Here is a 24031-nt window from a genome sequence, read left to right on the forward strand (position 1 = left end):
CCCGCGTCTGTCTTTCTGTATGTTCGCGATAAACAAAAAAGCTACTTAACGAGAAACCTCCGCTCCGCTCCGCTCCGTCTTAAGTCTTTATTTGTGGACAATGTGTTGTTTTGTTCAGTGTCTAATATTATAAAATACAATTTTATCTATTTGTCTGCCGTATAGGACCTTTAGGTGATTTCGTTCTACGATTATCACTTTTTCTGTGAGAGTATCAACATTGTTTAATCCTAGTCTACGGAAACATGCTACATTTACTTGTATGCAAATTATATGCATTTTAAGGGCAATCTTCAGTATCATGATCGATAGCCAGGCTACGAGTAGATATAAGTAATACGTTGTAACAAGGATTGCGTTAAATAAAACTATCATTGGCGGATTTGCAGTCTTGGCCGCCCACAGCCGCCCCTTTATCGTTTTTTTTGTCACGATTGATCGCCCCAGGCCCGCGCCTACTACTGGGCCCAGGGCAAATCCGCTTCTGAAAACTACAGTAATCAAATATACAAATGTAAAATAATATTTAAGTAGCAGTAACCATCAGTAACATAGCAAATTAAGCTTCAAATTACAATATGAAGGGTCAGTTTTTTTTCAACAATGTAAACAAAGTCTTACAAGTCAGGGTAATTAAACTAGAGCAAAATGTTAAATCTGCTTTTCTTAATTAGAAAATAGTTCCACGTGGACACATGATTCCTTCAATGAAGCAGATGCCTTAGAATTAATCCGTGTCGCTGACTGAACTGAATAGTTAACATCATCAAACATTATCTATAAACATTGTCATAATTATTGTTTACCCTATCGGCAATGACTTAGGGTCAAGTATACGTTAAACAAAACAAGCAGTCAGCCGAAATGTCGCGATGCGGTCATCGTTAGTCTTTGACCTTCGCTTAAGCAACCGGTCTCGTTAGCCGAGCGCGCTCAGGTCTCATTTGGCACCGGCGCGCCATCAGGACCAGTCACCTCTCACACCATGCTGCTGTTCACCCTCGCTGCGGTTCTCGCCGTGGCCGTGGCCAACGTCACGCCCGGCAAAGTCATCTGCTACTACGACAGCAAGAGCTATGTCAGGGATTGTAAGTATATCTTTCATTCTGCTAAGCGTTTTAATCTCCCGCGCGCACATGTAAGAATACAATTACAGAGTTTTGTTCGGTTTGAATTCAAAACAGGTAGCGCAACTCTTCTCAAACTTCTTCGATAGGTACCATGAATAATGTATGAGATTTGGAGGCGTTGAGAGCGATAAGTCTAAGATAGCTTGTCACTACTACATGTGGAAGTTTTATCATGAAATTTGACAGACTACCTTCATGGCGCTCGAATGTTTGGTTACCTATGTGTGCAATAATCGTTACATGCATGAAATCACCGTGGCGGTCAATTCTTATCGTCGTATCGATACCTACGCGTACTTGAGAAATTTAAGGCGAATTCATGCCGTGCGACTTATTTTCAAACGAATTAAGTACCTACACTTGTATTTTAATGGTGGCATTCCATATTATAAATTTTAAGGATTAGATAAGTGCCCATTAAATAAACATCAAAATGTTACATCTCATTAGAAAACAATTAAGATAGGTACATAAAATCATTGATCGATAATATAAACAAAATTTAAGGTAAAACGTTAGTCATAGGTAGGTACCTACCCAACACTGATTTAAACTATCACGATTTTTATTTACACATTATTAAATTGTACACCGGGACTTACTCGTATCTAAGTTTTAAGATTTACATCCGACGTTGCGAGGACGGCGTTGTCCCCGTGGTCTCGGAGTCTTCTCCGATACGCGATTAAGTCCCGGTGTACAATTTAATAAGGTACCTACCTACTTATTTAAATTAAATAAATTTACACATACGGTCAATGACATTGGCCTAGCAATTTCCATAACGAGCGCTACGCTATAAGTAGATTTTCCAGTACGTTTTATGTGTATGTACTTATCTACATATACCTCTTTAAATTCGCTTCTTGGCCAATTTTGATATAAATAGCACCATTTATATTCGTATTTTTTTTGCATTAAACTTATACATGCTTATGTAAATATAAAATTTACTTAACTGATTTTGATACTACGCAGTTAGGGAATGCAAACAGGTAGAAATATATTATTAGTATTAAAATAAATACTTTAGAAAAATATATCAAATCAAAAATATGTAGGGAGTAAATACAACTAGATACATGTTTTTATTTTGTATTACGTGTATCGTTTAATTGCGTGGATACAATAGTTCATTTCAATGCCCCCCAATTATGTAGATAAGTACTGAAGTTAGACTTTGCCGTAGGTATGTTTTGAGTTAGCGAAAACACCGAGGTCACCACTAATACGATATTGGCATTGGAACGATGACCTTACCTTACATTTACGAGTATAGAAAGAGTTTCATATTAAGTATACTTAATTCTAAGTTGCTACGTGAGAGGTGTCTAATTGCAAAAAAACACAATAAGTAACTTTTTCGGTTCCGTAAAACCTCTCAACTATAGTCCAAAGCTCCCAACTATGGTCCAAAATTAACTGTAATGTTTTCGTTCAGGTGTGTATTTTTCTGTATTTTTTGTAGTTCGAAGGCAAGGCATGTTTATAAATGGAAGAAAAAACTTGGAGTACCTAAACCAAAAGGAACATTGGTATTTATACTTAATTTTCTTTTGAACTTGTGGACCATAGTTGCAGTACCGTAAAACGAGGTGACTTTAGGAAATTTTGGGGATACTTTGATAGTTTTAAAACTGCCACTAAATTATCATTATTCATTATTTTCTCGAACTGTTCGTGTAACAAGTTAGATTATTATACATACTTGTTTACCTACTACTAAAAAATCCGAATAAAAATATGTAACGGCTGAAAAACTGAAATATCGAAGTCGCCCCTGCATTTGAAAGTCACCCCGGTTTACGGTATTAGTATTGGAGCATAGTTGGTACTGTTGGGAGGTTATAAATTATATGAAATGACATGCCAGAAGTTACAAGTTATAAGCAAGTACCCATAAAACATCGCAAAAATTAAGTTGTTAAATATTTACTTTACATTAAATTCAAGTCATACAAAACCTATTTAAAATATTGAGTGTGATGGGTACCTTTGCGCCAGGGGTAGCGCGGGGAGGCCTCTTTCAGTAGTTTTTATATTCCTTGTTTTATTTTAGATATATTTAGGGTTGTTAGTTTTAATTTAGTATTATTCATAGATTTATTTAGTTCATAAGTTATTTATTTATCTTTTTACTGTCTTTTTCAATGAAATAAATTATTTTTATTTAAAAATAAACGTACTAATTTAATGAGCGTGAACAATTTAAGCTCAAGCATAAGTTCGTTTATTTGTTAAATAAGTTTTTCGGTTATAAAATATATGAAATGACATGCCAGAAGTCACAAGTGATATGCAGGTACCCATAAAAACATCGCAAAAATAAAGTTATTAAATATTTACTTTACATTAAATTCAAGTCACAAAACCTATTTCAAAATAAAGGGTAATGAGCGTGAGCAATTTCAGCTCAAGCATAAGTTCGTTTATTTTTGTAACAAATTCACGGCTCAGTTTGTATTGGTAATGAGGGCGCGAGGGTAACTTTCCTTCACAAGTCTGTAGGTATAAGTAATTAGTTTGCCAAGACTAATTGACCGGGTCATTAGTTTAGTCAATAGTTTACCCAAGAACGTGATGTTTCGGTTGTTCGCCACGAGTGCTGTTTATCAAGATTTTTTATTATATACTTAGAAAAAGGAAACTTGGAACTGGTTGGTCAAGAAAGTTCGAATCATAAGTTGACGACTATGTTTCTTGTCATTAAATAAATTAAATATTATGAGACTGATTGGATTGATTCGAAACAATTGAAGTTTGTCATATATAGGTATAAGTACCTACATAAATATATAATTTTTCACTATATAGGTACAGAGAACTAAACAGTACCAATCTGGTACCATCGAGCTGATCTGATGATGGAGCCTGAAGATGGACAGTGGAACTCTTCGGTGACTACCAACTAGTAGACCACTCGAGAATGGGATCGACGATTCGTTTTGAAAAGTTATATTTTATCGGAACATAAAGTACATTCGTATTAATAAAGTGTCAATAAAAAATATTTTCCAGACTTTTTAGTAAAAACTGGAACCTAGTTTTTTGGTTTGTAATCATTATGTTATACAACAAAAGTTTACAAAAACATGTATGTTTTAAACTTTGAATAATAAGTAATACGTACCTATTGAAAATGATAACCTCCAATTATGTATCTCGTTGAGGAAAATAGTGTCATTTGACCTTATATCAACGAGTCAATAAGATAACAACGTTAACAAATAACATTCTAGAGTTTCTTGGAAGGCAGATAAACATTTGCTTTAGCTGCCATCGGCCATACCTATTTAGACGGTTACATCATACTCAGACCAACTTCACTGGGAGCTAACAGTTGCGAATGTTAAACCAAACAAGTTTCGCGAATCATAACTTTTAATTAAAGAGGCAGGAAAGGATAGGGAAATGTTTATATAAATACTATTTGGCGTGCTGTTTGTTTAAACTAGCAATAAAAAAACTCGCTATTGTTATTTAGTCCCAAAATAATTTTTTACATCCTAGTACGCTTCTCCCTTGTTAGGTTTCTCTTAAATAGTTAGAAATAGTTCATCAAAGCTACCTATGTATGTATAATTATATACATCATCAACGAACACAAATGCCTATTACTCTTAGTTTCTCACTAGTAGGTACTACATACTACAACGGATCATTGGTTTCTTTTCCATTTACATTTTGAAGTGGTTATGTGAATGAGACTACATGTGATAGGTAAATCCTGAAAGTCTACACGAGAGATTGTTAATATTTTACAGTTAGGAACAGAAATTGCGTTTTACTATCCGCGTAGCGGAACGGAAGGCAGACGGCTATATTTCCTTTAGTTACAATTATAACTGCAATAACAGTCACTTGCGATAACAATTTCCTTAACAAATTGCGCAAAAGTATGACCCTACTATACATATACATATTATATTTTTACGCTCTTCGTCAAGTAAGTAAGATATTATTGGATTTGATTGTACATTCCCGTATTGTTTTCTCGATTAGCCACTTACCGCAAGGTAAACTGAACAAAACTACAACATGTCGGTTACGTCAGTAACGGTAAGTGGCTAATCAGGGGAACAATAGGACGTTCTTCGTTATCTGTCCTGCTAAATTCACACCCACTGTAGTGTCGGTACGTAGTGTCCTGCCGCAGGACCAAGTCATCGCTGGAAATGTTATACAAATAGATTGCCTACTTACATGAACTATTAGGTACCTACTGGCTAATGATATATTATGTCATTATGTACCTGATTGCTTTATCTATACAAACCATTCAAAAATATGTAGGCATCTCTCCTCCCTCTCCGATTTATATTGGTTATCGAAAAATTGACTGACAATTATTTTACTACATGAATTTTATGCATTATTACCCTAAATTGAACTACCTAATCTGAAAATTGCAAATATAGAAACAGCAGGTGAGCCTACCCTAAGCAAGCTGGAAGCAATTTACCATGTATACCAGACGCTCGGCCGCTAGTGCGAAATTCTGTTTCGCCAAATGGAATCATTGTAGGTTCAAATCCCAATACCTAAGCCGTAGTAGGTACCTACTCACTGATTGAGTTGCAAAGTTTACATTAGGTTTACATAACTTAAACAATCAATTAGGTAAGTATCTAACTAAACTACACACTAAGTTTTCATTGCTTTTGTTTCAGATAACTGAAATTTATAGGGCAAGCTACACTTTCAGCCATACAGCCAATGCGGGTAACTTTGAATGCTTGGGTATTGAACGGTCTTGATATAAAACGAAACTATACTATTATGGATTATGATCTGTCGGCTGACAACAGTGACATTTCTTGGTCTAAAAATGTAATTGTACCTAATAATTAATTTCAACTCTTTTGGCGATGAGACCCTTGGTCAGTGGGGTCCAAGCACCCTTAAGCTTATTAAGGAATTATCCAAAAGGTTAATATTAGAGGTCACCGGTGACTGCAGAGCTGGCACTGGCAGCTTCCTCGCTCAGAGAATTAGTCTAGCGGTACAGCGAGGAAATTCTGCCAGAATCAACGGTACCATTCCGCAGGGGGATATTTATTTTTTCGTATTTTTTTTAAGATTAGTATTATTTATTTTGCCAAGACCTAAGGGGCCCACTGATTAACAGTCCGCCGGCCGGTATCGGCCTGTCAGTTGCTCGGAACTGTCAAAATTTTGTTCTAACTGACAGGCCGATACCGTCTGGCGGTCTAATTAAGCGGTAAGATTTTGAACTGAACTTAATACGGGCATCCTGGCATTCAAAGAGGCCACGCTACATAATATATTTTCAAACATTTTTTACATGCTTTTTACAATATAATTGCGAGTTTGTGATAACTCATTGATGTTGGTAGGTACTTAACTTATTTATAGGCCCGTTCAATGCTATCCAAGTAGAAGTTGTCAGCGTTCACTGTATGCCACGTGTTCTGAATTAACTTCTAACAAACCGCACCAGTATTATTCATATGTAGGTACCATGCCATATCCTTGCAATTCATCGACAGCCATTGTGAGTCTCATCGAACAAGTTTGATTGCTATACTGCAAATAAGATTATGTTTCAATGTTTTATTGATGAAGGCTATTTACAAAGAAAAAAATGTCGAGAATTGCAAGGCCGTTTTTATCTCAGGTCTGTCGCTCATTTTGTCGTCACAAATGCAACTAATTGCGATGGGGGAAATAAACATTGTCGATGACCACCAAATTAGTAAAATTACTAAAATTAGCGCGTACTAAAATTAGCGCATACAAAATTAGGCAATGTATGATGCTGACGGCGTACCTATTCAATGATGTTTGACTTCGGCTAGGTTTGAGAAACCACACGGCTAAGTGGCCGTGTGTTCCCATTGCTTAGTGAAAGCAAACGAGTCAAATGCTAAATAGTAATTGAGTAGCATCGATATCTTTATCAATTACTTATGTGTCCACTCACCTGCGCTTTGTGACCACTAGATACTTCTCCTTTCTGGTTGCCTCTGTGACGCTCAATGAACAAAAGACCAGGCCACTACTACATTGTAAATCAGTTGAGGGATGTATTTATCCAGCTCAAGCCCGCATGCTGCCCCTGGACCTGGACCCCGCGCTGTCATTCTGCACCCACCTGGTCTACGGATACGCCGGAATCCAACCTGACACCTACAAGATGGTGCCTCTGAATGAGAACCTGGACGTGGACCGCTCGCACGCCAATTACAGAGCGATCACTAACTTCAAGAGCAAGTTCCCAGCCCTGAAGGTGTTGCTGTCCGTCGGAGGCGATGCCGACAACGAAGAAGCCGCCAAGTACAATACTTTGGTAAGTCATCCCTCCTGAGATCTAAAGAAAATAATAACTTTACATAATATGACATTCTCTGCTAGTTTATTTTCAAATAAGAAGAATTACTTATTTACATTTCCATATTAAACGGTTATTCTAGAAAATTGGAAGGATAAAGCTATTATATTAGCTGTCGATACAATACTCGAATTCATCAATCACAATGAATATTTCAGTCTCAAGAGGTTGGGTAAAATGACAGGAGAGTGGATAAGGTATATAAGTACATCAAAATCGTATTAGGAAAGCATCAAAGAAGATTTTCAATACTATTAAAAGGAACAGATTACATATGCACCCATTCGAAAACTCCGTGGTTGGGAAGCGCGCGGTAAATCCAAATTCACGTAATAGAAGATGACATAAATATGCAAGAGGCGTCATACGCTTCCTTATTTAGGCGCTTGTGAGAATTTAAATTTAGCCTCCGAGGTTTAATCTTTCTTAACGCTCTAGGAGAGCTGACTTGGCTCAGCCTTCGCTTATGATGCCGCATCTTAAAGAGAATACATTAATACATTTCAAATTACATTTCTGATCTAGTTGTAAAAAAGTGTGCTCATGAATGCGTGGGTGGTTAAAATCCTTTGGCCCTTGTCACAAGATGCTTTACTCGTACATCAACTTAAGACTATCTGCAACTGTTTAAAACTTGTCAGACGAAAACATTTTAAACTATGTAATAAGTAATTTAAATAGTCGGGTCATTTTGAATTTCAGATTAGCTTTGAGTTTCAGTCCAAAAGAAAGCCTCGGTTTGTGTGTCGATTTCTCAAATCGACAGCATAATTCCCCAGACGCCATAAGTATCTTATTCAGCTAAAGTGTCCCGGAAAATGTTTTTGGCAACCCGGTCACGAATCGGCAATTCTATAGGATGTCGAGCGTGTCATGTCGTCAGACCATTTGGCGCGATTATTACTGAATAGAGCACGATGTTTGTTGTTGCCACCCACAACAGAATAAACGAGGAACCCTCATGTTTATTGTTTAATATGAAATTGGTTTTGTGTCAATAACAAGTTTATATAGATCTTTACATATTAACATGCAGCAGTGAAAGTAAACAGCGCAGTGTTCGACTTTGACCCGTTAGTGGTCTCCTTAGTCACAATTAATAGCAAGAAAAATATTGGAAATAACAGCTGAAACAAATATTAGATAGAATGTGTTAAGTACCTAATAATAAAATAATCACTACTAAAACTGATCGCAGACGTAAACCTCTATATCAGTCTCTTGATACTTACTAATAATTGTAATCGTTTGAGACGAGCAATTTAGTTGTGACATCCGCTATTTGAGCTACTGCCTAAACTTGTTGTTTGTTGTTGTGTCTTTAGGGGGGCTTCTTTAAGGGGTCTGACTCAGCAATATAAACTATGTGTCACTTGGAATAACGCCGAAAACCATAACGCGAAACAAATGTATAGGTATTGAGAGAAGGAATAAAGTGTTTTATTTATGTAGTTACAGCGAGTGCAACTCGTACGCTTTTTACCTTTAACCGCTCCAAGTAGGTAACATCTCAAATAGTATGTCTTATTACCCATACAACTATTATATCGTTGGTCTAAGATAATACCTACTACTCCTACTAGAAGCGCGAATTTGATAACTACTTAAAATGTGTACGTGGACTAATGACGAACGTGTGCTTGCAGTTGGAGTCCCCGCAAGCGCGTACGGCGTTCGTCAACTCCGGAGTGTTGCTGGCTGAACAGCACGGCTTCGACGGCATCGACCTAGCTTGGCAGTTCCCTAGGATCAAGCCCAAGAAGATTCGTTCCACCTGGGGTAAGTTCACCCTGTACTTGGGGCTAGTGAGACTCCGCTGTGAACCCTGGAGCGTTGATGGATGGACCACAACTTTCGATATCCGTGTTATACGCCAACCCATGTACCCATGTAATTAATAGGGTCCGCGGCTGTGTTGGGATTCATGTAACCGTCACCGGGTCCCCGTTTGCGTTTAACATGGCAACGGTTTTCTGGCGAGTTCAGTACCAGAGCTAACGATATCTGTGTTACACATCGAACTGTGTGCTTACATGAATCCGCTAAGACACTGGTCTTCGCGGATATAGGTACTGATCTGTGACAGCGTGCAAGTCCGGGTCCGCGTGTTAGTTTCACATTATACGGCTATCGTTTAGGATCTAGGAGAATTTCTTATTTCTGTCTTCTGTATATGTATTGGTGCTCTAAGTAGTTTTATTCTTCTACCGAAAACAAATGAGATATGCTAATTACTACTAATTAGCAAATTTGCCTTGGTAAGTATTTACCTACCAATGCAAATGTAAATTATAACGGTACGTACACGGCAATCATAGAACTCGTTTTCTTAGTTTCTCTTACACAGGGGTTAATAAACTTTTATTTGTTCACAATTCTTCATCTTATAATGTATATCTAATGTTCGGAAAAAAAATTGAAACCATATTTGTAACCAGGGGCCTCATTCGACAAGCGACTTTTGACGTCTCCTGTTGAACTCCCGTTGAATCTGAACAATCGTGTGTCAAAATTTGACATTTAGCGATTCACAGTTAGGTGACAACACAACCAAACCAAACCATTATAAACCTTAAAGTAGTAATAAAACAAAGTAGATTTTTGTTGAATTATTGGTTGTATGAAATGATAGTATCCGCACTTCATGAACATGAGATTCATTCAACTGTTGAGTTGAAGTGGACGCGAAATCTGACAGTTGTGCATCTCGAATAGGGGCCGAGGCTCTAATCCAACTTTGCCACTTAGATATTTAGTAGCATCCGACGTTTATGAGAATATCCTAGTATCCAATAACATTTTTATATGTAAGCGAGACAGAATATAATTTTATCAGTGCTGCTGTCGCTACTGTAGCTGCCGTGCAGGTCAGGAGCTCGACGACTCAAATAAAAAGCTTCGATTTAAAGTAAACTGATGTAATCTTCCAAAGATACTGGTTACAAGGGTTCTTGCCAAAACGGTTAAATGTAGAAGTGGTGTAGTTATTGTATGAAGGCTGATGAGAGAGTGATTTGCAATATTTGATCAGTACAAAAGGTGGCTTAAATTTAGGTGCCTCTAATTGGCCGCGATACAAAGTATGTGGAGCGCCCCTATTGGTGCTTAAGAAAAAGCTTCCGAATACTAGCCGAGCCCGACGGCCGCGTTTAGCTACTGCATTAGGAATATAGGTATTGAGATTTTATACAAATATAAAGGTTGCGTTCGCAACAGCTACTAATAGAACCAGTGATAATCCTTATGTTTCTCCGTGAAAAGCCTGATTACTTCGTCGAATACGAATCCAGCAACTAACTCGGTATTCTTACCTTAATAGGATTAGGTACGTTAATACTGCAAGTCAGTTGGAAGTTCATTGGCGTCAGGGGAAAATGAGGATAGGCACCTGTTCAAAATATCCAACATTATACATGATATCAGGTATTTAAATGAGGTACTATACAGGATACCCTGTAAATAATGGCCAAGCTTCTACCTGCCGACAGGGCGGGTACCTCGGGTCGTTTCAGAAAATTTACTTATCTATAGGTTTATCAAAAGTTCCGTGGTTTTAAAGATAAGCGATTTTTTTTACTATTGGTACCATATTCCACTTTAATGACCATCTGGGGAGCTCATGCCCTGAATTTTTTTTTTCTACCTAATTTAGCATAGGGACCCAATGCACTATTTTTGTTTTCGTACTTTGTTGTCCTATGTATTCATGTGCGCTAGTGTAGTCCAAGATAAACAATACTTTGATGATAAACAGTCATCAGATTTAACATTTACCTTGGTTACAAAGCAAGTTATTCTGGATTATCGTGTGATTTATTATTAATATAACATATTTTTAAAAATGAAAATAGTCATATTTATTTTATTTGATTTTGATCTTATATAGGTACATATCATTTAAATTATTATCACTATTTTATTTAGAAGATTTTGACATTAATATTGTTCCTAATTCCATAATTATTCGATATTGTACATATAATTTAAGTTTTGATTTAATCCGAATGTATTTTATTGTATTTATTGCAGTTAATGCATGTTAGACACTAAGCAATGTAATGCCAATTAGCACGTAAAGTTTATCTGTAAGTGCTGATTGATTGAACCGAATAAATGAAATGAAAAAAAAAATGAAATGAAATGAAAAATTAATAGCAGGCGTGTCTCACTCCGCGATTTCGTCGCTTTGCTACAGATAGCTAAAAGTACATCCGTTCCGGCCCCAATTTTGGGGAAAGCCATAAGCCGCGCGTGGCGCTGTCGCCACCTAGCGGCCATATCTGTGCTGATCGTAACAGACGCGTTTTGTTAGAGAGTGAGTCTTCTATACTTAGTACTATTATTTATTCTGTGTTAATAGCAACATTTGTCGCAGGCTCCGTTTGGCACGGTATCAAGAAGACTTTCGGCACGACGCCCGTCGACGACAAGGAACCTGAGCACCGCGAGGGCTTCACCGCGCTCGTCCGCGAGCTGAAGCAGGCCCTTGCCGTCAAGCCCAACATGCAGCTTGCTATCACCGTCTTGCCCAACGTTAACTCCTCTAGTAAGTCTATCCTAAATATCATGACCTTTGTCATAAAGCGCAGTTTGTTTGTCATCCGACAATGAAAAGTGCTTAGTGATAGTAAAGTAGGTGAGATTGGTCACCTACTTTACTATTATTCATATTAATGTATCACTTTACTCGCGGAGTTAGACTACCAGCCCGGTCGATGACATATAGATTTTATAGATATCGGTAGTCCGGCAACTGCGAGCCCTTGCGTCGCCCTGGAAGTAAAACCTTCGAAAACTCTTGGGCTATGGCAGGACTGGATCTAATAATGAACCTCATAAGCAATTTCCACTCATTCACGTCCATAACGATGGTGTAGATGAAAATTTTACAGTAATAATTTTGCCCACTAAGCTTTTGCGACTTTAAATAACCCAAGACCTTCATTTATAGACGACGTTCAAGATAAATATGTTACACTTTGCACCTTACTTATCTTTAGTTTGTAGTAAGGCGAAAAATTTAAACATACTTTTGACGGCGACTAAAAAAATGCGAATCATATTAATGATAGCTTTGCATCCAATTAATTACAGACAATTTCAATTTTCTTCCTCCACGACTTGACTATCATGAGCAAGACTCGTTACTGAAATAACATCAGAAATTACGAGTTACATTTTCATTCAAATTTCCTACATCGGCTGTTATATTAAGCAAGTAGGTCTATTATTCTTTATATTAAAGGGAAAATCCAACTTTAGTATTCTTTTTCACGTAAAATTTTTTTTCTACTCCCGTACTTTTATTTGTCATTTAAAGGGTCGTGCACACACCTTTAAAACCCTACCTTATAGTTGTCAAGACAAGTCTTTAGTCTATTCTCCAAAAAAGAATTTGTGCATACACGCAGTATCTTTTTGGCGATTTTACGATACTTCATGACCACTTAAAATATATTGAATGAAATCCAGTGTTGCCAACCTTATTTTAAATGTCATCTCTGACCAATAAGTGAACCATAGACATGTTTTTTTAGGGTTCCGTAGCCAAATGGCAAAAAACGGAACCCTTATAGATTCGTCATGTCTGTCTGTCTGTCTGTCCGTCTGTCCGTCTGTCCGTCTGTCTGTCCGTCCGTATGTCACAGCCACTTTTCTCCGAAACTATAAGAACTATACTGTTGAAACTTGGTAAGTAGATGTATTCTGTAAACCGCATTAAGATTTTCACACAAAAATAGAAAAAAAAACAATAAATTTTTGGGGTTCCCCATACTTCGAACTGTAACTCAAAAATTTTTTTTTCATCAAACCTATACGTGTGGGGTATCTATGGATAGGTCTTCAAAAATGATATTGAGGTTTCTAATATCATTTTTTTTCTAAACTGAATAGTTTGCGTGAGAGACACTTCCAAAGTGGTAAAATGTGTGTCCCCCCCCCCCCTGTAACTTCTAAAATAAGAGAATGATAAAACTAAAAAAAATATATGATGTACATTACCATGTAAACTTCCACTGAAAATTGGTTTGAACGAGATCTAGTAAGTAGTTTTTTTTTATACGTCTTAAATCGCCTAAATACGGAACCCTTCATGGGCGAGTCCGACTCGCACTTGGCCGCTTTTTAAATTTCAATCATTCATTCATTCTTTTCCCGCCCGTACCCTCAATTTTTGTTAATTCTTGAATTAAAAATATTTGTTAAATTTAAAATTTTATTTCAAAGTAAGTGCTTGGTCGTAGAAAAAGTATTGTATGCAACGTTGTTTAACTGAGTCAAAAAATACTCGTGGCGTCTTTATGAACAATTTTCAGTTTCGCCTCAAATTGTTACTCACGCCACTCGCCTTTTTTGACCTCTCTTAAACAACGGTTGCATAAAATACTATAAATGCGTACACACACAAATGCAGGTATAGTATTTCCCAATTCAATTTAATTTACCCGCACCTTGCACTATCAGCTGCATCTCAGTCGTCTCCGAAAATGATTGAGCATAATTACGCAGTGACCACTTCAAATCGATTGAATTCACTGAACGTCAATCAAGTCTGCATATGGTCGCTATTAGCACGGTCCAATAACTACCAGTTCTCGAGCAAATTCGAATCCAGATGTTCATGTATACAATACACGCAGGTAGGTAGGTAGTCAAGACGATGAAAACGGGTAGGTGCACCTTGTATTTAATATTAATACAATATTGTTCCCGGTGGCAATATTAAACTTGTATTTCAGTCAAATAAAATTATAAAAAAGCGGCCAAGTGCGAGTCGGACTCGCCCATGAAGGGTTCCGTATTTAGGCGATTTATGACGTATAAAAAAAAAAACTACTTACTAGATCTCGTTCAAACCAATTTTCGGTGGAAGTTTACATGGTAATGTACATCATATATTTTTTTTAGTTTTATCATTCTCTTATTTTAGAAGTTACAGGGGGGGGACACACATTTTACCACTTTGGAAGTGTCTCTCGCGCAAACTATTCAGTTTAGAAAAAAATGATATTAGAAACCTCAATATCATTTTTGAAGACCTATCCATAGATACCCCACACGTATGGGTTTGATGAAAAAAAATTTTTTGAGTTTCAGTTCGAAGTATGGGGAACCCCAAAAATTTATTGTTTTTTTTCTATTTTTGTGTCAAAATCTTAATGCGGTTCACAGAATACATCTACTTACCAAGTTTCAACAGTATAGTTCTTATAGTTTCGGAGAAAAGTGGCTGTGACATACGGACGGACAGACAGACGGACAGACAGACAGACAGACATGACGAATCTATAAGGGTTCCGTTTTTTGCCATTTGGCTACGGAACCCTAAAAATGACGGAATTAACGTAATGAATGACCTTAAAGTAATAACACTTTCCTATGGATGCTTCTACACGAGACCTACCTACACTACGGACATTACTCGTAATTAGTGATTATTTTTTTGTTGATATAAAGTCAGTACATTTGATGCTTATTTCATGCCCCACACGCTATGACTTGATATGTAACCCGTGCCCGTGTACGGTTGTCGACGTGCAATTAATATTGACATGGCCTTGATGATTTCATTGACGTGGCGGCGAATAGGTTAAAAAACGTATTTTGTTTTATTCCAGTCTACTTTGACGTACCTGCTATCATCAACCTGGTTGACATCGTGAACCTGCAGGCGTTTGACTACGAGACCCCTGACCGCAACCCCAAGGAGGCTGACTACTCCTCCCCCATCTACGCCCCCCAGAACCGCAACCCCCTGTTGAACGCTGACTCTGCTGTTTCTTACTGGTGAGTCTCTGCTCGTGGGGTGATCGTGAGTGAACCCAAGGATGTTGCATACACAGTCTGCTGAGAAGAACCGCGACCTCCTATTGAATATTCTTTTGGAACACGGTGAACGTTCTACTTAGAAATATTTATCCTCAAAGATGCCACATACACCGCTTATCAATTTATATTATTATGACATGACCAGACATAGGAATCCGTGGGGCAAATTTTCTTGACAGGTAGGGACTTCCTATATCGATAAACTCAATTATCAATGCTCGTTCTATATACTAGTGATCACTCAATGGTTTGCTTGTAAAAATATGTTTTTATTAAAAGTGTAAAAATCAAATAAAATTATAACTCAATTCGCTTTGATTGATAATCAATCAATAAAGAGGTTGAGATAATATTGACTATTTCATAGTGCAATAAGTATTACGCCCTACCTATAAATAACCTAGCGATTATTTAAAATATGCTATGTGGGAATTTCATACTTGTCTTCAAAACAACAGTTACAAAAAACACATAATGTTGGAGGCGATCACTAGTATACATATAGAACGAGCATCGATAATTGAGTTTATCGATATAGGAAGTCCCTACCTGTCAAGAAAATTTGCCCCACGGATTTCTATGTCTGGACATGACACTGCAAACGGAGCTGTGTAGCGAAACTGACAACGCGAACTACTAAGTGTAAAGCGAACTATTTTGCCTTTTGATTTTGAGTATTTGTTCAAGTTGTTTTCTTTGCAAGCAGATGTCTAGAGTGCTCATAAACTCCGTACACGGCGGGAAGAAGTTATCAACTCGCGGGAGAATATGGAAGAAATTTGAACCTTATGCAATTTAATTTTAAGTTCAAATTTCTTTAATTAAATATCTCGAGTTATCAACTTCTTCCCGCCGTGTACCGAACTATTCCTATGCTATTCCATCAGGCTCCAGCATGGCGCCCCCAGCACCAAGATTATCCTTGGCATCGCTACCTACGCCCGCACATGGAAACTCGACGGTGACAGCGAAATCTCGGGCGTGCCTCCCCTCCACGCCGACGGGCCCGGTGAAGCTGGTGCGTTGCTTAAGTTGCTCTCCCATAAAAACAACTGAACCGATGGAACAGGAAACCAGGGGCCTGGACCATTTCTCGGACGATATTTAGACTAATATCATTTGTCCACAAACTGTCAATTTGTATGGGTTGCTATGAGAACACACTAAAGATATTATTAGTCTAATAAGTAATAACGTTCTAGAAATGGGCCCTATTCCGTAACCTGGCGGCCTAGCCAAGGTGACGATCACTTGCGCTTCGCCATCGAATCGCTTTGTGTCACCATCACTCTTCCATATTAGTGCGAAAGAGACAAATGTAAAAGGTCTCAGTGCTAAGTTTTATGAACAAGGTAGTTTAGTTTTTGTGCGTTGATGGTAAATTTTCTTTTGGTTTCAGGTCCTTACACCAAAAAAGAGGGCGTTCTCAGCTACCCCGAGGTGTGCGCAAAACTGATCAACCCCAACCACCAGAAGGGCATGCAGCCTCACCTCAGGAAGGTCACTGACCCTAGCAAGCGTTTCGGTAAGTACCTAATAAACATGAGTCGTGTTTTTAACTAATATGATCTACGAACTATAGCACAGACTTATATCTGAGTGAGTAGATCAACCAAATATTCCTAACCCGCCTGCCGTCGATTTAGAATAATTTTACTGCATTTGTCGATGCCATATCGGCTTGTATTGCTTCGGTTCGGATGATGCTACCCGATCGGCTGATTACGAATGTAGTTTGACCTGTAAAATATCATTTGTCCAAGCCGATTCGGCATTATATAATAGCAAATTAAAAAAAGCGGCCAAGTGCGAGTCGGACTCGCCCATGAAGGGTTCCGTAATTAGGGGGTTTATGACGTATTAAAAAAAAACTAGATCTCGCTCAAACCAATTTTCGGTGGAAGTTTGCATGGTAATGTACATCATATATTTTTTTAGTTTTATCATTCTCTTATTTTGGAAGTTACAGGGGTGGGGGGGGACACACACATTTTACCACTTTGGAGGTGTCTCTCGCGCAAACTATTCAGTTTAGGAAAAAATGATATTAGAAACCTCAATATCATTTTTGAAGACCTAACCATAGATACCCCACACCTATGGGTTTTATGAAAAAAAATTTTTTTTCGGTTTCAGTTCTAAGTAATACCCCCAAAATGTATTGTTTTTTTTTTCTATTTTTGTGTGAAAATCTTAAATGCGGTTCACAGAATACATCTACTTACCAAGTTTCAACAGTATAGTTCTTATAGTTTCGGAAAAAAGTGGCTGTGACATACGGACGGACAGACGGACAGACGGACAGACAGACAGACAGACAGACATGACGAATCCAAAAGGGTTCCGTTTTTTGTCATTTGGCTACGGAACCCTAAAAAAGGTTTAAATGCCTTCCGCTCGTCCGCCCATCCAGGAGAGGAGGTGGGAGACTGCAGCACCTGTTTGTCCTACAAATCACGACACATGCAACATCTATTTTTAAGATATGTGTCTGCGATGTCTGTGAACTACTCATAACATAACATACTTAATGGGAGAGCCCGTCTACTCCGGCAACGGGAGTTTCGAGCGCTGCCGTCTGGCGTTGTCACGTTGTTCAAACTTGCTCAATGCGAGTAGGCTTATTCGGCGAACAATTATCAATTTGATTTTCTATAAAGAGAGATATGTCCATATATTGTAACTATAGCTGGTCAAGCAAATATTGTCAGTAAAAAAAGGCGCGAAATTCAAATATGTTACGAGACGATATCCCTTCGCGCCTACATTTTTCAAATTTGTCGCTATTTCTACTGACGAGATCTGCTTGACCAAGTGTATTACATAAATTCACTCATCGGAAATTCTGGCGGAAATATAAAAAATTACAAATCCTTCTGGGCTTTGTCTCTCCTTAAGGGATGGACACATTGATGTTTAACCAACCCATCGCCAATCGTATTTAATCGTATTTAATACTTTGAATGAATCACTGCTTATCTACTAAAGTGGAGTCCAGATGAGACAATTTTTCGCCAATCTGATGAAATTGTCCGATCGAATCAGGCCGTGCTAACACAAACGCCAATTTGATTGCCCGATCAAATCAGCAGGTGCGGATACAAAAATGCAAATTTTCGAAGTTAGTATGTATATGGAATGCAAATTGGTGATTAAATTGTGTACGTGTGGATGCTAGATGAGATTGGCGCCAATTATTATCCTGATCAAATCGGTGTTGCCCCAAAAGCGAGCAGGTGACAAACCAACCAGTTAAAAGAAGCTCAGAAAAAAGGTTAAAGATTTGAATTTTTTACTACGATTCCACCATACAGATTTTAAGAAACAGAAGGTTCAAACTATACATATACCTGTAAGAGTAATCCAGAAAATTAAGCATTGAAATTCATTTACTTTACGATGTCCACAGGAATGACGCGTAACCTTAACTCATTACTAAAAAGTTTTTGACCCGGCTAAGCTTAAATGGTTACCATTTTAAAGTAGCAAAGCTTGTTTAACAAAGTCCGGGAATTAGCTGCGATATTTAAATTTTCAGAGTTGGGCTTGAGGAAGGACGCGGATTTATCACATGTGTTTGGTTGGTACTCACTTTTTGGAGGTTATGCTAGCTTGCCGTTTGTATTAAATTAACACTTGTGTGGTGCTGGTTACGTGTTGGAAGAAAATTGCAAATATTTGCACTAACGTTGCTTACGTAATGTCACAGTCACAAACATTGTTGTTACACATAACTTACTCGTAAATATATTCAACGTAAGTTTGAAGATTTACACTATTTACGTTATATCCTTTGGTATGCTTTAGTACTGAACTGATCAGTGCATCCCTACATTCAACTTAGGTACGGTACCGACGGACTGCAACCCACTGCAACTTGTATGGGAACTGCAAGTCGATGTTGCAGTTGGCGTGCAGTCAGCGTGCAGTACATACATACCATACAAATTGCAGTCGGGTTGCAGTCCGTCTGTATCGGCCCTTAAGGTTGTCAAAATTAAGTTCCTTTATGTTTTGAACCGCCAACATTTTATACAAGCATGCGAAAGGTTATTGGTAAATTTGTCAAAATAGTAGGTATGGTCATAGAGAAAAAAATACATAGATTGCTCACTCCATACATCAGTTTTAGTACCAAAAAGACTATTAGCATCTAGCATCGAGTAGCGGAACTATCAGTACTGCTACTTGACAATAGATGTAGCACCGACCGGAAAGTCTTATCTCAACAGCATATGAGTTTCCGGTCGGTGCTACATCTATTGTCAAGTAGCAGTACTGATAGTTCCGCTACTCGATGCTAGATGTAGACACTGAAATTAATAGTCTAACTGATGTACGGAGTGAGCACTCTTGTCTTACTATATTTCTGTATGGTATGGTCATAGAGAAATATAATAAGACATTAATTTCAGTGTCTACATCTAGCATCGAGTAGCGGAACTATCAGTACTGCTACTTGACAATAGATGTAGCACCGACCGGAAAGTCTTATCTCAACAGCATAAGACTTTCCGGTCGGTGCTACATCTATTGTCAAGTAGCAGTACTGATAGTTCCGCTACTCGATGCTAGATGCTAATAGTCTTTTTGGTACTAAAACTGATGTATGGAGTGAGCACTCTATGTATTTTTTTTATGGTATGGTTTATTAATGAGTAGATGCGTAGTGGTAATTTATAGGTAGTCAGGTTAAAAATCTGTACTCTATTCCAATATCTACATATAAATCTAAAAGCGCGGTAACGCTGGTGACTGTCTTTCCTCTTAAAGTCGGTCGGAGCCGTTTGCTTTAATCTCATCAGTTGTTTACGGTAGAGGTCAGAGTGAATCGTTTGCCTCGGGGGAAAACCTTTTAGTTGACGATTTGTTCTAATTCCGCTTTGCACCCGTTTTACGTTAAACCGGATTTTGAGGCCACTGTGTTGCGAGATTGTCAACAAAAAGCGCACAGGGTCATTCAATTTTCTTAAAGGTACGTAAATTAAATTAATTAATTAATTTTATAGGATGATCAATAACAAGATCACAATCGGTAACCGAATTACAAAAATTGTTTTTTTACCTGAGCACCAAACATCGCACTCCAGGAGGCGTATTGCGGGCACGTAAACTAAAAGTATTAGCATTACGACTGTATAGTCACCACACGGGATTGTTACGCCCTTCCTATAGCTAAATTGGTTTTACATACTTACGCTATGGAATGTCCAATTTAGCTAGAACCCTAAATGGCGTAACAATCACGGAGCGTGACTGTACATAATATATATCCAAGTTTTTCGAACATAAACCACGTGAATATCCAGTACAGTATTTTATATTAGTTAAGTAATCATATATTTTTAGCAAGGTATCGTTGGTAACTTTACCAGTAATATTTATATGTTTTTGCACTGCACTCGGGCGGCTTAAGTTCACCTTATTATTTTAAAGAAAAATATTGTAGTCAGTTTATATAATATTATTTGTAGGGCTGTTAAAGCCCTCAAAAACATGTGAATCTATAAATCGATCGCTGATCAATGGTAACGTGAGTTGACTCTATTCACTATTCACTACACTTATTGCACAATTGCACCTCGGTGGAACTTTAATTCGCTATTTCCGATATTATCTAGGGCCTACGACGTTTGCGTATTTTTACGTTCATTGGACTGCATAGGCACGGGACAAATGTAGGAAAGTAGAAAGAGCTAGGTTTCAAATATGTTAAACTGGCAATAATAGTTGGCCGCTGTCACATAAAGAAACTGAGCTTAGTCCGAAAAATCCTACTGACCCACTCAAATCATATAATTTCTTATTTGAATTTAATTTTTAAGTCTAAATCAATTGGGTTTCGAAATATATTTAATAATTCATATTCCCAAATAATGTTTAATCGATCGTCTTGAGTGTATGTGTCAGTCCACGCTTGCTTTTACGTCATCCAAAGGCTGCCGGTGCATAATGTGGCTGCATGAAACAAGTTTTCCGAGCGCACGCGCTCGACTCTGTCGCAAAATCGCAGCAGTTTCCCAAATATGCAGTCTTGAAACCATTTCTCATGCTCGACGCCATAAGCGTCAACATCAACCGACCTCGCTCGGAGTTTGTTTCCTTGTCTAGTGTAGACGTCGCAGCAGTTTCGCAAATATGCAGTCTTGAAACCATTTCTCATGCTCGACGCCATAAGCGTCAACATCAACCGACCTCGCTCGGAGTTTGTTTCCTTGTCTAGTGTAGAGGGCTCTGCGACAGACGTCGCAGCAGTTTCGCAAATATGCAGTCTTGAAACCATTTCTCATGCTCGACGCCGTAAGCGTCAACATCAACCGATCTCGCTCGGAGTTTGTTTCCTTGTCTAGTGTAGAGGATTCTGTGACAGACGTTGATACTCTTCTGTTTACAGGAACCTACGCCTTCCGTCTGCCCGACGACAGCGGCGAGGGCGGTCTGTGGGTGAGCTACGAGGATCCCGACACTGCTGGACAGAAGGCGACATATGTCAAGTAAGTGGAATCACCAAATTATATACGTAAGTCGGCACCCACCAAATAAACATACCTACGTCGGAAGATAGCTTACGAGTAGAATCAAAGCCTTGAGTATAAGAACTCACTGGCATTTTATTAGAGAGCATGCCCCTGTACGACGTTTCGAAACCCAGTGCTAGGAATAATAACCAGCTATCTAGTAGGTTTATTTTTAAGAAATATCGTACTGAAACATAAGTGTAGAACAACGCCAAAAAATATTTGCACATAGCCACACTTTATAGTTCATTTAATACATAATATTATCTGGTATATCATAATAAAAACTCTCTAAATCGAAGTGTCAATTCGAATAACTATTTAATAATAGTGCTCTTGAAACGCCTGCGCCTAAGTGATACTAATAGGGTACGATAACAGACCAAAAACCCATCTCGAACCTATGAACCTGGGTACAAATCTGTGCCCACAATTGGCAGCCCTAATCGGGATTTGTGTGTATATTAGTTAAGCCCAAAATCACTTAACATTCGTAGGGCGAAGAAAGCAAGCGTTACTTTTATTTCTTTGTTTACTCTTGCGTACGCTAGGGCAAAACATACTTTACTCTTTGGCCAAAACCTTATTTTTTAAATTGCGCGTTTGTTTATGTACGAGTAAAGAGTTAGCCCCCATTCGACGACGACAGCTTTTTCAACGCGCGTTAATAAAGCGCTTGCGAATGGGGGCTTAGTCATAGAGTTATCTATCTATCTAATCTATCTATCTATCTAATCTATCTATCTATCTAATCTAATACCTTTAAACGAGCAATTCTTGTTTATTTATTTATTTATTTATATATATATATATATGTATTTCGGGGATCTCGGAAACGGCTCTAACGATTTCGATGAAATTTGGTATATAGGGGTTTTCAGGGGCGAAAAATCGATCTAGCTAGGTCTTATCTCTGGGAAAACGCGCATTTCCAAGTTATTATACGTTTTCCGAGCGAAGCTCGGTCACCCAGATATTAGTAACATAATATGATGAATAGAGTCTGTTCGGAAATAAAAGAGTCGTGGAATGTATTGGGCCCCATACATTCCACGACTCTTCTCTTTCCGCACAGACTCTACAAAGGTTTAGTTTCCGATGTTTATGATTTTAAAAATATTTCATTTCATGTTTCCAGGTCTAAGAACCTCGGTGGAGTGTCTATCGTCGACCTCTCGTTGGACGACTTCCGCGGGCTGTGCACCGGCGACAAGTATCCTATCCTGCGCGCCGCCAAATATCGTCTTTAATTTATTAAGTACATAACGTTAACTCAAACTTATAAGTCTTATAACTCCCCTACATTGTGTTACTATTGCAATATGACTATTTCCATTATTATTATTAAACAATTCAAATGTATTGCATGTTTTGTTTTATTTTTATGTACTATTTTGTAAGTCGAATACGTTTTTTATGAGCTGTGCTATAATGTTACTACTGACAAAATGACAAATGTAGACCGATTTTATAAGTGTAATTAATAAAAATACGTAAGAATATTTAGCGTTTTAATTGAGACTGCCATCATCATCACTTATAATAGGTAGGTATGTAATTTCATTGTTTAATCAGATTATGAATTACATAATATTCTTGTTAGCGTATTTGATTCGATTCTTATTTTGCAAGCAATAATATCTAGTCTAGCTATCCAATCATTTTATAAGTATACACAGTATTTTTTTTAACTTCGTTAAAAATCTATATATATAAATGCAAGTGTCCTGACTGACTGACTGACTGACTGACTGACTGACTGATTCATCAACGCAGAGCCGAAACTACAAAAGCTAGAAAGTTGAAATTTGCACACTAGGTTGAATTTATAAAGTGTACAAGAGATAAGAAGCGATTTTGAAAAATTCAACCCCTAAGGGGGTTGAAAAGGGGATGAAAGGTTGTATGGGGTGCAAGTTTTATTTTAAGCTAGGAATTTGAAACTTTGTAAAAATGTACTATATTAAAAAACAAGAAAACTAATTTCTGCGTTTTCGAAAATTCATCCCCCAGGGTGGTGAAAAAGGGGTTGAAAGTTTGTATGGAGATCAAATATTTTTGTGAGTGTTGGACTTGAAACTTTGTATATGGGGATATTATTATAAGACAGGAAAAGTAATTTCAGCGTTTTTCAAAATTCATCCCCTAACAGGGTTAAAAAGGGGTTGAAAGTTTGAATCCATTACAAATGCTTTGAAACT

General features: G+C 37.8%; 1 protein-coding gene across 4 annotated transcripts; it reads left to right on the plus strand.

The window, feature by feature from the left end:
* The first annotated feature begins 929 nt into the window (after nt 1-929).
* Nucleotides 930-23332, plus strand: LOC134661465 (chitinase-like protein EN03). 4 transcript variants are annotated; one of them, XM_063517573.1, is made up of 10 exons: nt 930-1088; nt 7169-7440; nt 9129-9261; nt 11858-12028; nt 15102-15270; nt 16200-16330; nt 16712-16837; nt 18851-18892; nt 21707-21806; nt 22969-23332. In XM_063517573.1, exons 1-10 carry the CDS (start codon nt 986-988, stop codon nt 23078-23080), a joined length of 1359 nt encoding a protein of 452 aa, XP_063373643.1. In that variant the 5' UTR covers nt 930-985; the 3' UTR covers nt 23081-23332. The 4 variants fall into 4 exon arrangements, with proteins under 4 accessions (XP_063373643.1, XP_063373645.1, XP_063373644.1 ...); XM_063517574.1 differs by having other exon boundaries at nt 931-1088; nt 7190-7440; XM_063517575.1 differs by lacking the exon at nt 18851-18892.
* The last annotated feature ends 699 nt before the right edge of the window (nt 23333-24031 follow it).

The sequence above is a fragment of the Cydia amplana genome, chromosome Z (assembly GCF_948474715.1).
Source record: "Cydia amplana chromosome Z, ilCydAmpl1.1, whole genome shotgun sequence".
Taxonomy (NCBI): domain Eukaryota; kingdom Metazoa; phylum Arthropoda; class Insecta; order Lepidoptera; family Tortricidae; genus Cydia; species Cydia amplana.